General features: G+C 42.6%; 1 protein-coding gene and 1 long non-coding RNA gene across 6 annotated transcripts in view; one reads left to right on the top strand and one right to left on the bottom strand.

The window, feature by feature from the left end:
* Positions 1–14,453, top strand: part of THADA (THADA armadillo repeat containing) — a 904,047-nt gene that overhangs the window by 690,076 nt on the left and 199,518 nt on the right. For 4 of the 5 annotated variants that reach the window (XR_012244018.1, XM_073628459.1, XM_073628460.1 and 1 more), the window contains exon 34: positions 11,225–11,297. Coding sequence is in view for 4 of the 5 variants with exons in the window: in XM_073628459.1 (XP_073484560.1) it covers positions 11,225–11,297 (73 nt within the window). In the remaining variant the exon portion in view is untranslated. Of the gene's footprint in view, positions 1–1,543; positions 1,815–11,224; positions 11,298–14,453 lie in introns of those variants that run through there. The other variant, XM_073628462.1, reaches the window with a different exon arrangement.
* The window catches only part of LOC141140916 (uncharacterized), an 86,159-nt gene that overhangs the window by 12,350 nt on the left and 59,356 nt on the right, over positions 1–14,453 (bottom strand). The gene's annotated exons all lie outside the window — the stretch shown is intronic.

Raw genomic sequence — 14,453 nt, 5'->3', positions numbered from 1 at the left:
TGAGAGCTGGCTGCCAGCTGAAAAAAAAACTTTACCGGGGCTATGGCTGATATTTTCAGCCATAATCCCGGTAAAACACTTGCAGACTTCAACGTACATATACTTATTGTGGTCAGCAAGTGTTTTAATGTGAACCCCTTAGTTAAAAATTAACATACCGAAATGTTGTGTTAGTAAGATGGACACGTAAAGCATGGCAGGTTATTTTTATTGGCACTTGGCAGAAATTCCTTACTGCAGCTTTAAAACTCTTAAACATAAGTTCACAAACGTCTCTTTAAATTTCTCTTTCCCTTAAACTACTTTGTTCCCCATGCTCCTCCACCATGGTGGCTCTCTAAATGGAGATATACGACAATTCAAGGGTAGACCAGTTTGCACTCTGGTATTTCCACCTGTCTCCCTAAGCCAGGGGTGTTCAACCTTTTGAAGAGCATGGGTCACTTAAGTGATTTTGTAAGCGGTCGCACGCCACAGTGAAATAAAAATGGTTCTGAATTTCGAAGAAAAACTATTTTGAATGGTATAATGAAGAGTTTAAACAACAATCCAGATCATCATTTTCCGTGGGACTAAGCCCCATTCGGTGTTTACCCACTGTTTAATCACAATCACAAAAATCAAATTTTTTTATTAAGCAGATCACCATTAATCCCCAAAAAACAACAGGCCAGGGAAGTGCATGCCCTAGTAAAGCAATAAACGTCTTTATTAAGCAAATCTACAATGACACATAGTGCACATACATGGTCCCAGAATGACACCAAGCTCATCACACAACTGTGAGCATCCACCTTCAGAACCCCTGTATGGATGCCACTAGATGTAATCCACTCGGCTAAAGGCTCCTCTCCCCGTGTCTGTGTGTTAGGAAAGAAAGAGAAGAGCGTTGGGCCAGCCACAATAGCAGATTGCGTATGACAGCTGCTGTGATAATGGAGGACCGGCAATCATTCAGTAGAGCGGCGAGCACCAAATGAGGCTGTGCAGGTTGCCATAAGTTTGAGGTTGCGGGCCACATCAGACGGCTTCGCGGGCCATGGGTTCAGCATGTAAGCTGGCCATACGCTGTTTGAATTTCCGCCTAATGAACCAGACAAATTTGCTTAGTGGGTGGCCCTGTGAGTGGTCTCTTGTACGAAATCCTTCAATTAAAAATCAAGGTTGCTGGGCTGAAAATTGTCAGCTATACAGCGGCTTCATCCAATTTCTGTGACTGGTGAATAAATGTTAGTTTGTAAGCTCCTCTTGGATGGGGACAGATATGAATGATTATATTTAATTTGTAAATCACTGCTTATATAATGTTGGCAGTATGTAAGTAATGAAATACATTCACTTTATTTAAAATTATTTGCCAAATGGTATCATTATTGGCTAAATCATTTTGCAGCCAGGCAGCACTGGGACCTAGTCAGCCTCTATTGCACTTGCATGTCCTGGTATCTCTGTACCTGAAGGCTTGTTGCTTTAAGAACACTGCCACACACAAGACAAATGTGCACAAATGCTATCAATTATTATTATTATTATTATTATACAGGCTTTATATAGTGCCAACAGTTTGCACAGCACTTTACAAATTGGAGCAGGACGGTACAGTTACAATGCAATTCAATACAAAAGGGATCAAAGGGATCTGCTCGTTAGAGCGTATAATCTAAAAGGAAAGGTAAGTGATACAAAAGGTAATAACTGTTAGGAAAGAGCTGATGGTAAAAGTACAGTATGTTAGAGGCAGGGTAGGACTCTGCAGAGATGGGTTTTCTGGGATTGCCCAAGGCAGATACAGTAGGAGATAGTTGTGGTAAGGAGTTCTACTGGATAGGAGAGTCTCTGGAGAAGTCTTGGAGGCAGGTATGAGAGTAATTGTCCAGGGAGCTGGAGGGCAGGAAGTCTTGGGAGGAGCAAAGAGAACAATTTGGTTGGTATTTTGAGACCAGGCTAATGATGTAGCTGGGGGCAGAGTTGTGGCTTTGTAGGTTGTTATTAGTATTTTGAATCTTATTTGTTGAGCGAGCAGAGGCTAATGGTAGGATTAGCAGAGAGAGGTAGCGAACACTGAATGATCGGTAAAGCAGATGAGTATGGCCACAGCATTCATGATGGATTGAAAGGGGTTAGCATATGTAAAGGTAGGCCAACTAGAAGAGAGTTGGAATAGTCAAAGCAAGAGATGACCAAGATTATTAGTTTTGTGTTGCCATCGAAAGGGTGTATTATGGAGATGTGGCAAGATTCGGATAGTGATTGGATGTCAGACTGAAAGGAGAGCTCAGAGTCCAATATTACACTTGGCACCCTGGCAAACAGGGAGGGACTGATAGTTGTGCCATTGATATTGATGGAGAGGTTAATGGAGGGGGCACGGGGGAGAGAGTAGATATTATTGTAAAGATTGCGTTTAAGGAAGTGGTGTGAGATCCATATTGATGTCAATAAATTAGTTATGCATAAGGATACTAATGAGGTGAGCTGAGGGGTAGAAAGATAGATTTTGGTGTTGTCAGCATAATAATTCTATTGGAAGCCCTGGGAGGCCATCAACTGACTGAGGGAGGAGATGTAGATAGAGAATAGAAGAAGTCTGAGAACAAAACCCTGGGGGATCCAGACAGAAAGAGGAAGAGTTGTGACACTGAAGGTCTGGAGATATAGGTTAATGGGAGAACCAACAAAGAGCAGTCACTGAGGTCAAGGGAATAGAGTTTTTTTGGGGAGGAGGGTGTGGTCAACTGTATCAAAGGGAGCAGAGAAGTCTTAAGTGTAAGGCTGGGTTCACACTATCTACGCATAATGCTCGAAGCAGGGGTCCGGTGCGTTCCCATCCACCGTCTCAGGTCCGATTTCAACACGAATTTTGGGCTGAATTCGGACCTGAAACAGACCAAAAGACGCACAGGGGATATGTGAACCGGCTCCATAGAGAGTCGGTCAAAATCTCCTGCTATTGCTAATTGGATGCAGGGAACCCGCATCCAATTCGCAATAGTGTGAACCCAGCCTAAGAGTACAGATTAGTGACCATTGGTTTTAGTAGTTAATAAGTCGTTGGTTTAAAGGAGAGCAGTTTCTGTGGAGTGTTGTGGGCAAAATCCAGACTTAAGGGTCAAAAAGGTTGTTATCAGTGAGTTGGTAGGTCAGGCGCTTGTAGATTAGGCGTTCAAGGTGTTTGGAGGTAAACAGAAGAAAGGAGATGGGTCTTAGGTTGTTAAGATTGGTGGGGCATTTTAAGTATGAAGTGACCAGTGCATGTTTTAGAAGATTTGAAAAGATACCAGTAGACAGGGAGAGATTGCAAATGTAAGTTAGAAGGTCTAGGATTGAGCAAGAGGGTGACCAAATTAGTTGCGAGGGAACAGGGTCCAGGCGGCAGGTGTTTAAGTAGGCATTAGAAAGAAGTTTAGCAACCTCTTCTATGGTAACGGGATAAAAGAGAGAAGTATTGAATGTGCAGGTGGATATGGAATGTTAGGTGGGAGAGATATCCATAAAGTGAAGATCTCATCACGAATTGCATCAATCTTATTTTTGAAGTGACTGACTATCTTCTGGGCAATTATTGATTTTTATAGTGCCAAAAGATTGTGCAGCATTTTACAAATTTGTTTCGCATGAATCTTTCTTTTAGAATGGTTTCGTTCTCATGACCAGTTTTTCCCAAAGAACAGCAGTTTGTTATTCTACAAGTATATTGGGTGCAGCTTAGCATTTAAACATATATATACTGTACATCCAGCTAGGGTAACGGAAATTTCCTTGGTTGACTAAGGATTTCTCACGGATCACCGGACATGCACAGGTTGTATACTGTAGTTTCCAGCAGACTGTAGATGTGTTTATTAGGCAGTGTCTGCTTTATTGCCAGCACTGTAAGCACCTGCTGTCATGGCAGCCATCTGTCTGCAGAGCCCTATCAATGGGCAAAGCCATTCAGAGTTATAGCCTGTTATGTTCAGAGCACTATAAGTTTCCCTTGTTCAAGCAAGGCAATGAGGTGTTAAAGACTTTTAAGGCAATACAAATGCTCTTGAATGTCATTTTTACACTTGCTGGTTGTGAAAAGATCATCAGTAAGATTATTGAAGTCATGTCAAATGAAGGCTCTTTGAGTTTTTAAAGGGGAGCAGCAGATCATGGGAAGATGTTTTCCAACAATACAAAATGAGTTGTACTACCAAGGTGATAATGTATAGAGCATATTAAGCAAGGTACAACATGATTAACACACCCAACCTGTAGAATATAGCACCCTTCATAGGGCTCCCCTGCATCCCTGAAACAATCTTCCATGACACATTTTGAGAATCTTATTTCATTTTGGATTTCAGTCATTCATAATGTGGATTTATTGATCAAAATCACACCTGTCACTCATCAGTCTTATAGAGGAAGGAGTGAAAATCACAGTCAGCAGTATCAAGGGCTTATTTTGTATGGTATTCCTATGGTTCTTTTCCCTAAGATGCCTGGATCCCAACAGAATTAAAAAAAAAAAGTCCTTATCAAAGTAAAAAGGATAAAAATCCAACTGTCAATGTTCTATTTTAAGTGCCTAAATGTGCTTCTCCGAGGCTATTGGTACCAGATCTAGAAAATAATTCTCAGTTTCTAGATTTTTATCTTACCGCCCAGCAGCATTTTTTACAAATAAGGACAACTTCCACATACATGAGTATGTAGACCATTTAATTTGTAAACTTTGCATCCCAGGAGACATTTACTGGATGGCGTGGTCTGATCATTGGAGAGATCAATAAATAGTTTTTGAAGCTTTAATATAGTGAGCGGTTCCCCTCTTTTCTTTCTGGAGCTTATGAAAAGACTCTGTGAGTGGCCAACCACTACAGGGAATCGGCTTCTGTGATCAGTGGTTACTTGGGGATCAGTGCTTGTAGCGGAGTATTTGGATCTTGTCATCTTAGTGCAAGCCTTTCTCGACCTTTTCAACACAGAGGAACCTTTGTAATAATTATCCAGTCCTAGGGAACTGCTAAAGTTTACTATATCTGCAACTCATGAAACATTATTATGATGGCCATTGAGAAGAATGCTGTTTGCACTTGTGGTCATTGGGAAGAGTTACCCCCTTACAGATATCTAAATAGATCAGTACTGTCAATGGGAACTTATCTGAGAGGCAGAAATTGCTTAAAGCGGAGCTCCACCCAAAAGGGGAAGTTCTGCTTTAAGGAATCGTCCCCTGCTCCTCTTGAAGACTTGGCACTTTTGATAAACGGGAGGGAGTGGGTACCCGATTTTGACAGGTACCCGCCCCCACTTTCGATCCGACAGCCTAGGCGAGCACAGTGGGCACCTGGCTGTGCAACCGCAAGCTGTCACAAGAGGATGCCCATAGTGAAGATGCTGGCGCAGAGGAAAGAAGACAGTGGGTGAAACTGACGGGGGGTGAGCATACTGCTGGATCGTGGGACAGGCGATTGGCTGTTTTTTATAAGTCAGCAGCTAGTTTTTGTAGTTGCTGACTTTTATTTTTTTCAAAGGAGACTGGAACTCCTCTTTAAGGAATCTGTAGCAACCTCCGGAGGAACCTTAGGGTTCAATGGAACACTGGTTGAGATATGCTGTCTTAGTGGATATTTCTAGTGATTGCACCCCCTCTTTTCAGAGCATCTCTTTTATCAGTGCTGATGGCTCCTTCTTCTGTTCTTACCTGTGGGGTTAAGCTTGTTGTTAGAGACCTTTCAGCTGTAGAACAGCCCTAAATTCACTTACCCGACAATTTGATCACTTAACCTCTAAGCATATAGTGGCCTCCAAGGTCGGTGCATTATGCTAGTCAATGAGACTAAGCAGCAAACAAATTCTAAGTTCGAAATGTGCATTATGAATATATTCTGACTTTCCAGTTACATCACTAGAATCTCTTCCTTCCATTTCATTTGCTAGTTTCAAGACCAGACTGAGCAGGGCACATAGAAAATGAACTGCAGCTTGCTATATCCAATGGTCTGTTACTTCAAGGAACATTACTTAAAGTCCGTTCATAGTCTATGACGGTATTCTTTACATTGGCAGCTTTCTTTCTATCCCCTTGTTTTACAGGATATTGACCTAACCGTCTTGTACACACTATGGGTCATATGTAAGCCCTGGCAGAGCCAGACAGGAATAGCTTATTCTATATGCATAAAAACACGAAGCCTAATGAATGAGTGACTGATACGAAAAAAATAACCGTCTACACCGTTGGTGTATTCAGGTGTTGACGTCCAATGTGGATTAAGGGTCCTTCACCTCCAACATCTAAATAATCACCCTGCTACAGGTTTGCCATTTGATGATAACATTCTGGACATATTGCATGCAGATATCTGTAAAAGGGGACCGCAAAGTCTGGCCTGCTCACTATAGTCTGAAATGAAGACCAAGTAGATAATGAATCCTAGACTACTTTAGTTGTGGATAATTGTATTTTGGCACAGGGGTCTGTAGCTCAGATACTTAGTGCCTCTAGTATTTCTCCAATAGCATTTAACAATGTGATAATATTGTTTTCACTGCCATTACAGTATACATTTCGCCTGAGTTTTAAGGTTAGTGTTAGACGTCAGGGGCTACGTTTAGGGGTTTGGTTGAGGTTTTGCATTGTTTGTGGGTTGGGTTGAGGTTAACGATCTGTAACTGACTTACTCTTTTTTTAAATTGATGCTTCAAGTTTTTGGGTGGTTTTAATTTTTTGAATGTAATATTAATATAACATAGGGAAAAAAATATATTTATTTAATTTCTGGTGCCAAAAAAGCGAGCCAAATTACAGAAGCTGAAAACCAATGTATGGTTTTTGGTGGTCTATGCTTCTAACCACATGCAAAAAGCACAGTTACCAGCTGGAGCTTTGTCTTCTTTTAGACTGTGTGACACAGTCCCTGTCAGTGGTAGATCGTAGGGTTGCCACCTCATCCCTTTAAAACTGAACACATACTGTATTAATTACACAGGTTCTGTGGCTGATTAAGGTGGTAATTAAACTCACTTGGTGCCCTATCTGTATTAAATTAGCCTCAGGACCTGTGTTTTTCTCATGTATTCAGGTTTAAAGGGATGAGGTGGCAACCCTTGGTAGATGGTGTGTATCTGCCACAGAATGTTAAGGTTCATGAGGTGAATGGGTGGCAGTGAGAGGTCTACAGCAGGATGCTAGGGATTAAGCACTGGCCACACCTTGCTCCCCACCTGGGGTATAATTGGTCTTCCCTGGGTTAATCAGGGTGTTGGTGAGAAAGGAGACAAGCAGGCAGTGAGGGAACATGCCTGCAGGACTGGAGCAGACCCAGTGAGGTCTATTTATTAGCCAGGCGGCTTATATTTGTGTTGATGGACTTTTACTTTGGGACTATGTTTTCTACCCCTGCGGGGGAATCCTTTTCTGTTTGTTGTATATGCTGACTGTCAGGGCTGGGCTCAGCCCTTCCTTCTCTAAGCTGGCCGCTCAGATGTCGGCTAATTGCCAGCTCCTATCTTTCCACAGTGACTCACCTGTTGATGATATCCTGCTCGTCAGTCCTGCCTATTTAAGCCGTCCAGCCCAGATGATCTGCCTTCACCTTAGTCATATCTCTAGAGACGCTCTCCTGTGTTCCTGTTAAAGGCTTGCTTGGCTGACATTCCTTCTGGCTCCAGGTCTTGCTTGCTGTTCTTCTGCGCTCATCTCTGGCTCCCTGAAGTTTTGGCTTGTCTGACTATCTGTTTCGGTTCCTGAACTCTGGTTATGTTTTGACTATGTTTACTCTGTTTACCTTTTTTTAATATTAATAAACAAGTGTGATTTAACTGTACTTCTGTCTCAGTCTGATTTATGGTTTCTGACAGTAGGCGAAGGCCTTGAATTAAGAAGATGCAGTCAATTTTCCTCCACTTCCAAGATGGAGTCGGTTCTGGTTCCTGTGATTTCTCCTGATCGTATTCTGGCTACGGTTTGCACCAGTCTCACTTTTCCATTGGGTGACAAAATTCTGGCTGCTCAGGTCCATGCTCCTCCTAAGAAACCTTGTGACCGCTGCTTTGTCCCAGAGAGTCTTTGTACTGCCGTGCTCCAGACTTACCATTTTTCCAAGGCTGCTGACCACCCTGGGAAGAATCCACTCTTCTGGGTCATTTCCCAACAATTCTGGTGGCCTAGTCTATGTGCTGATGTAACCGCCTTCGTAGCTGCCTGTCCCATGTGTGCTCAGAGTAAGACTCCACGACATCTTCCAGTGGGCCTCCTACAACCCATACCCAATGGAGAAAGGCCCTGGACCCACCTGTCTATGGATTTCATTGTGGAGTTACTGAACTCCCAGGGCAACACAGTTATCCTTAAGGTGGTTGACCGGTTCTTGAAAATGTCCCATTGTATTCCACTTAAGAAGTTGCCCACTTCTAAGAAACTGGCTTCCATTTTTGCTCTGGAGATCTTTCGCTTACATGGGCTACCCAAGGTGATTGTTTCAGACAGGGGTAGTCTGTTTGTGTCTCGGTTCTGGCGAGCCTTTTGTGCACAGATGGGAATTTTAGCATGAGTTCTCCTCTGCGTATCATTCCAACCTTCCATGTTGCCTGACTGAGTTTAAAATTAGGGATGCGCTGATACCAGTTTTTTTACCGAGTATGAGTACCAGTACAGTACTCGCCCATACCAATTACCGGTACCTATTTCAACCATCATGTGAAAGTTTTTTTAGACTAATGAAAAATGATTACCGTACATCAGCATGGGGTTAGGGATGCAGGGTATATTGGAGGTGCAGGAAGAGGAGAGGGTTCCCGCACAGGGTCCGAGAAGAAGTAGAGGGCAGAGGACAGTGTCGGACATCTTGGAACGGTCAAAGGGACCCCAGATCAGAGCTGAGGTAGCCGGGCAGGGAGGGGCAGCTGGTACTGACAATTTGGGCAGCAGTGGAGCCTGGTCTCTTCCTAAAGGACATCCGTTTGGCTGGGGGGTGAGCCAGCACCAAAAGTGAGGGACCTGGGGACCAGGATGCATGGGAGGGACTCAGGGACACAGCCAGTGCCCCTCCCCCATTGACTTCTGATCTGCTGTCCACTCCGTCAGTCACCGAGAGATGAGCAGAGCACCAATCACTGGGAACCACTGTACACTGCACTGACCGAGAGACGGCACCGCTATCCCCGACCCACACCTCTATCCTGGGCCCCCTTGAAGGTATCCGTTTTAGTATTGAAGCATTTGCAAGAGTACAAGTGCTCATGCAAATGCTTAGTATTGGTACCGAAATCGGTGCAATGCTAGTTTGAATTTCAGGACAGTTTGGACATTGGACCAGCTACTAATATTGCACTACTAAGATTTTTCCAGCCATATTGTGTGTATCTCTTTCCACGATGTCATAATAAAGGTGCCATTCTCTTGCAGTTGCATTTATTGTTTTTAAAGTGTATGTAGAGCCAAAGCTTTTCTTTAGGGCTCATTCACACATGCTTTTATTTCTAAAAAGCACACTCCAAAAGACATGCTGGTAGGTTAATTAGATCCTGTCTAAATTGTCCCTAGTATGTATGAATGTGAGTTAGGGACCTTAGATTGTAAGCTCCTTGAGGGTGTAGGGACTGATGTGAATGTACAATGTATATGTAAAGCGCTGCGTAAATTGATGGCGCTATATAAGTACCTGAAATAAATAAATAAAATAAATAAAAAGCAATCTGTGTTCAGATCGCTTATTAGAGAGCATTTGAATGGCAGTAAGGAGGTGTTGTATCGCCCCCTTACTACCTGCTTTAACTCTTTGAACCCTGCTGCTTTGCACACAGTTGCCGGGTAGTTGCAGAATGGCCCCTTCACTTGAACTGATCACACTCATCGGGCATAACGTCAAGGGGTATAAATCCTGCCACAGCTGCAAAGCTTGGCACATGTACACCCTGGCGCTGCCTCTGCAGCTAAAGGGGGAGTGGATGGGGGGCAGTAAAATGTGGTTGAATCGGGTTTTACCGCTCCCTTTTACAAAATAGATCACTAAATGTTAATGCACTGAGGACGCTGTAATGCTTGAGGATATTGTTGGCAGAAGTCCATACAGGTGAACTAACACTTTTAGCCCCAGTGACATCATCACTGGGTCTCTGTGCTTGTCCATGCAATGCAAGCAGATCTTAGTTGGTGGGAGGGCCAGCCATGGTATTGTACATAGCCTTCTGAAAACATCACAGTACCCTGCCTCAGTAAACCTTTTGGGCAGCACAGTGGCTAAGTGGTTAGCACTTCTGCCTGGCAGTACTAGGGTTGTTGGTTCAAATCCCAACCTCGGGATTGCCTGGAGTTAGCATGTTCTATTTGTGCCTGGGTTGGTTTCCCTCCAGATACTCCGGGTTTCATCCCACACTCCAAAGACATGCTGGTAGGTTAATTGGACCCGGTCTAAATTGACCCTAGTATGTATGTATGAATGTGGACCTTAGATTGAAAGCTCCTTAAGGGCAGGGACTGAGGGGAATGTCCCATATGTATGTAAAACGCAGGGTAAATTGTTGGCGCTATATAAATACCTGAAATGGATAATGCAAGCCCATGATGCATGCAGTGGACTGGACCTTGGGAGGGTTTATGCAAATATCAAAATGCTTTTTATGACGTGTCGGCTTAGAGGATAGAGCTAGATGACCCTGGATGTCATCCAGCCAGGAAATTACTTGCTGCAGCTACTAATGCATACTGTTCAAAGCTCACAGTATGCGGGGAAAGCAGAGTAAGGCTGGCCATACGTTATACAATTTTCCTTTAGATTTACCAAAACCATATATTATGAGGTCAAACCCAAACACTTTCAATTTGTATCCAAGCAGACAGGCCCTTCCACTACATAGTTGGAGGTAAATCTAAATGAAATTGAATAATATAATTGTATGATGTATGGCCAGTACAGTGTGCAAGAAGGTAAAGCTGAAGTTTAGCTATAAAAAAAAGGGTTGGTTTTAGATAACCTTTAAATAATGGAGAATCTACTAGGGGCGTTTGATACCATCTAGTAGCACAGTTGGGTAGATGTTAGAATTCTGGCAACCATGTCCTGACATTAGAATTATGGGAAGATGCAGGAAGCCAGGATGTGATTCAATTAACTAGAACTGAAATCTCTGCGTTGTCTCCTTGGTTAGGAGGCCATCTATGGTTCTGACATTCTTCAGCCTCTGGAAAAAAATTGACACATTTTTTTTTTTCCTTTTAATTACATCATTTTCTTTTCTTTGTATTTTCCAGTGTGGAAATCCAGAGCTCCGCGTTAAAACTCTCCTCTCGATTGGTCATCAGTCTTGCTGGGAAGGACAAGGAGGTAAGGCAAAGCCTGGAACATTGCTGTGCGGCAGGTAGCTCTTAGTTTTCCATCTGTGTGTCAATCTGCTGTAAACCGTCATTACTAGCAATGTACTAGTTATTTTATTTATTTATTACAGGTACTTACATATCGCTGTCAATTTACGCAGTATTTCACATATATATTGTACATTCACATCAGTCCCTGCCCTCAAGTAGCACGGTCGGACATTGATCGGACATTCCGACAACAAGATCCTAGGATTTTTTCCGACGGATGTTGGCTCAAACTTGTCTTGCATACACACAGTCACACAAAGTTGTTGGAAAATCCGATCGTTCTGAACGCGGTGTCGTAAAACACGTACGTCGGGACTATAAACGGGGCAGTAGCCAATAGCTTTCATCTCTTTATTTATTCTGAGCATGCGTGGCACTTTGTGCGTCGGATTTGTGTACACACGATCGGAAATTCCGACAACGGATTTTGTTGTCGGAAAATTTTATAGCCTGCTCTCAACTTTGTGTGTCGGAAAATCCGATGGAAAATGTGTGATGGAGCTCACACACGGTCGGAATTTCCGACAACAAGGTCCTATCACACATTTTCCGTCAGAAAATCCGACCGTGTGTACGGGGCATAACAGGTTTTCTTCTAAGATTGCCCTGTATTTGGCGCCATCCTTCTTCCCATTAACTCTGACCAACTTCCCTGCTGAAGAAAAACATTCCCACTGCCACCACCATGTTTCACAGTGAGGATGGTGTGTTCAGGGTGATGTGCAGTGTTAGTTTTCCGTCACACATAGCATTTTGATTTTAGGCCAAAAAGTTACATTTTGGTCTCATCTGACAAGAGCACCTTCTTCCACGTTTGCTGTGTCCCCCACATGGCTTCTCGCAAACTGCAAACAGGACTTCTTATGGGTTTCTTTCAACACAGGTTTTCTTTTTGCCACTCTTCCATAAAGGCCAGATTTGTGGAGTGCACGACTAATAGTTGTCCTGTGGACAGATTCTCCCACCTGAGCTGTGGATCTTTGCAGCTCCTCCAGATTTACCATGGGCCTCTTGGCTGCTTCTCTGATGAATCCTCTCCTTGCCTCAGTTTAGGTGGACGGCCATGTCTTGGTAGGTTTGCAGTTGTGTCATACTCTTTCCATTTTTGGATGATGGATTGAACAGTGCTCCGTGAGATGTTCAAAGAATGAAATATTTTTTTGTAACCTAACCCTGCTTTAAACTTCTTCACAACTTTATCCCTGACCTGTCTGGTGTGTTCCTTGGCCTTCATGATGCTGTTTGTTCACTAAGGTTCTCTAACAAACCTCTGAGGGCTCACAGAACAGCTGTATTTATACTGAGATTAAATTACACACAGGTGGATGCTATTTACTAATTAGGTGACTTCTGAAGACAATTGGTTCCACTAGATTTTAGTTAGGGGTATCAGAGTAAAGGGGGCTGAATACAAATGCACGCCACACTTTTCAGATATTTATTTGTAAAAAAAAATGTGCAAAACCATTTATCATTTTCCTTCCACTTCACAATTATGTGCCACTTTGTGTTGGTCTATCACATAAAATCCCAATAAAATGCATTTACGTTTTTGGTTGAAACATGAAAAATGTGGAAGATTTCAAGGGGTACGAATAGTTTTTCAAGGCACTGTAGCGTTTTGCTTTTAGGCCAAAAATTTAATTTTTGGTCTCATCTGATCAGAGCACCTTCTTCCACATGTTTGCTGTGTCCCCCAAATGGCTTCTTGCAAACTGCAAATGGGACTTCTTACTGCTTTCTTTCAACAATGGTTTTCTTCTTGCCACTCTTCCATAAAGGCCAGATTTGTGGAGTGCACAACTAATAGTTGTCCTGTGGACAGATTCTCCCACCTGAGCTGTGGATCTCTGCAGCTCCTCCAGAGTTACCATGGGCCTCTTGGCTGCTTCTCTGATTAATGCTCTCCTTGCCCGGCCTGTCAGTTTAGGTGGACGGTCATGTCTTGGTAGGTTTGCAGTTGTGACTACTGTTCATTTTTGGATGATGGATTGAACAGTGCTCCATGAGATGTTCAAAGCTTTGGATATTTTTTCATAACCTAACCCTGCTTTAAACTTCTCCACAACTTTATTCCTGACCTGTCTGGTGTGTTCCTTGGCCTTGATGTTTGTTCACTAAGGTTCTCTAACAAACTTCTGAGGGCTTCACAGAACAGCTGTATTTATACTGAGAAAAAAAAAGCTACACACAGGTGGACTCTATTTACTAATTAGGTGACTTCTGAAGGCAATGTGATTCAATTGGGTCACAGCAGCTGCACGGACAGAAGCATTGCTCCCAATTTGACATCCATGTGGGTCCCCAAACGCAGACAGTTGTGGATTTGGTAACCCGTACACACACGCATGTCTGATTGGGAGCAGCGGCTGTGTCCGTGTAGCCGCTGCATCCTAACTGACATGAAAGGCATGAGGATGCATTGAACACCTGTGCCTCTCCATGTGGTCAAATAAGGCCCTTACACAGGTGCATACTGGTGTGAAGAAGGTCTTACAGTAATGTACATACTGTACATACATAAGTAAATGCATGATATAAATAAATTAACCCCTAATCATATCCTCTAACCCCCCCCCCAAAAAGTAAAAAAATAAAATAATTAATAAAAGTGGATGAAAAAGCTACAAATAAAATAGCAACAAATGATTATATTTTTTCTCTGTTGAGTAATAGAAAATCTCCAAAGCTCAAAAAAGCGCATATAAACGCCCAAAAACCTGCCCGAAATAACACTTGAAAACTCGACACTCAGGTGTGAATGTAGCCTGAGAGTCAGTGACAAGATCACAGGCATTGTGACACCCGATGAACATTTCACAATTTGTTTATCTTCTGTGTCTGGTTTCAGGTTCTTTTCTCTTTGCAGTTCTTATTTGTTTCACTGAATCACTTGATTTACTTGTAATCATGATTTCAGTGAAGTCCGCCTCCTGGAAATCCAGTAAAGTACATACTAGTGAAAGTGGCGATGTGAGTCATTCTCTGAGGTTTTTTTTTGTCTTTTTTTCTTTCTTTCTTTTTTTCTTTCTTTTTTTTCTTTTTTTTTTTTTCTTTTTTTTCTTTCTTTCTTTTTTTCTTTTCTTTCTTTTTTTTCTTTTCTTTCTTTTTTTTC

Source organism: Aquarana catesbeiana, linkage group LG04 (genome assembly GCF_042186555.1).
Source record: "Aquarana catesbeiana isolate 2022-GZ linkage group LG04, ASM4218655v1, whole genome shotgun sequence".
Lineage (NCBI taxonomy): Eukaryota > Metazoa > Chordata > Amphibia > Anura > Ranidae > Aquarana > Aquarana catesbeiana.
This window is presented reverse-complemented; position numbering and strand designations above follow the sequence as displayed.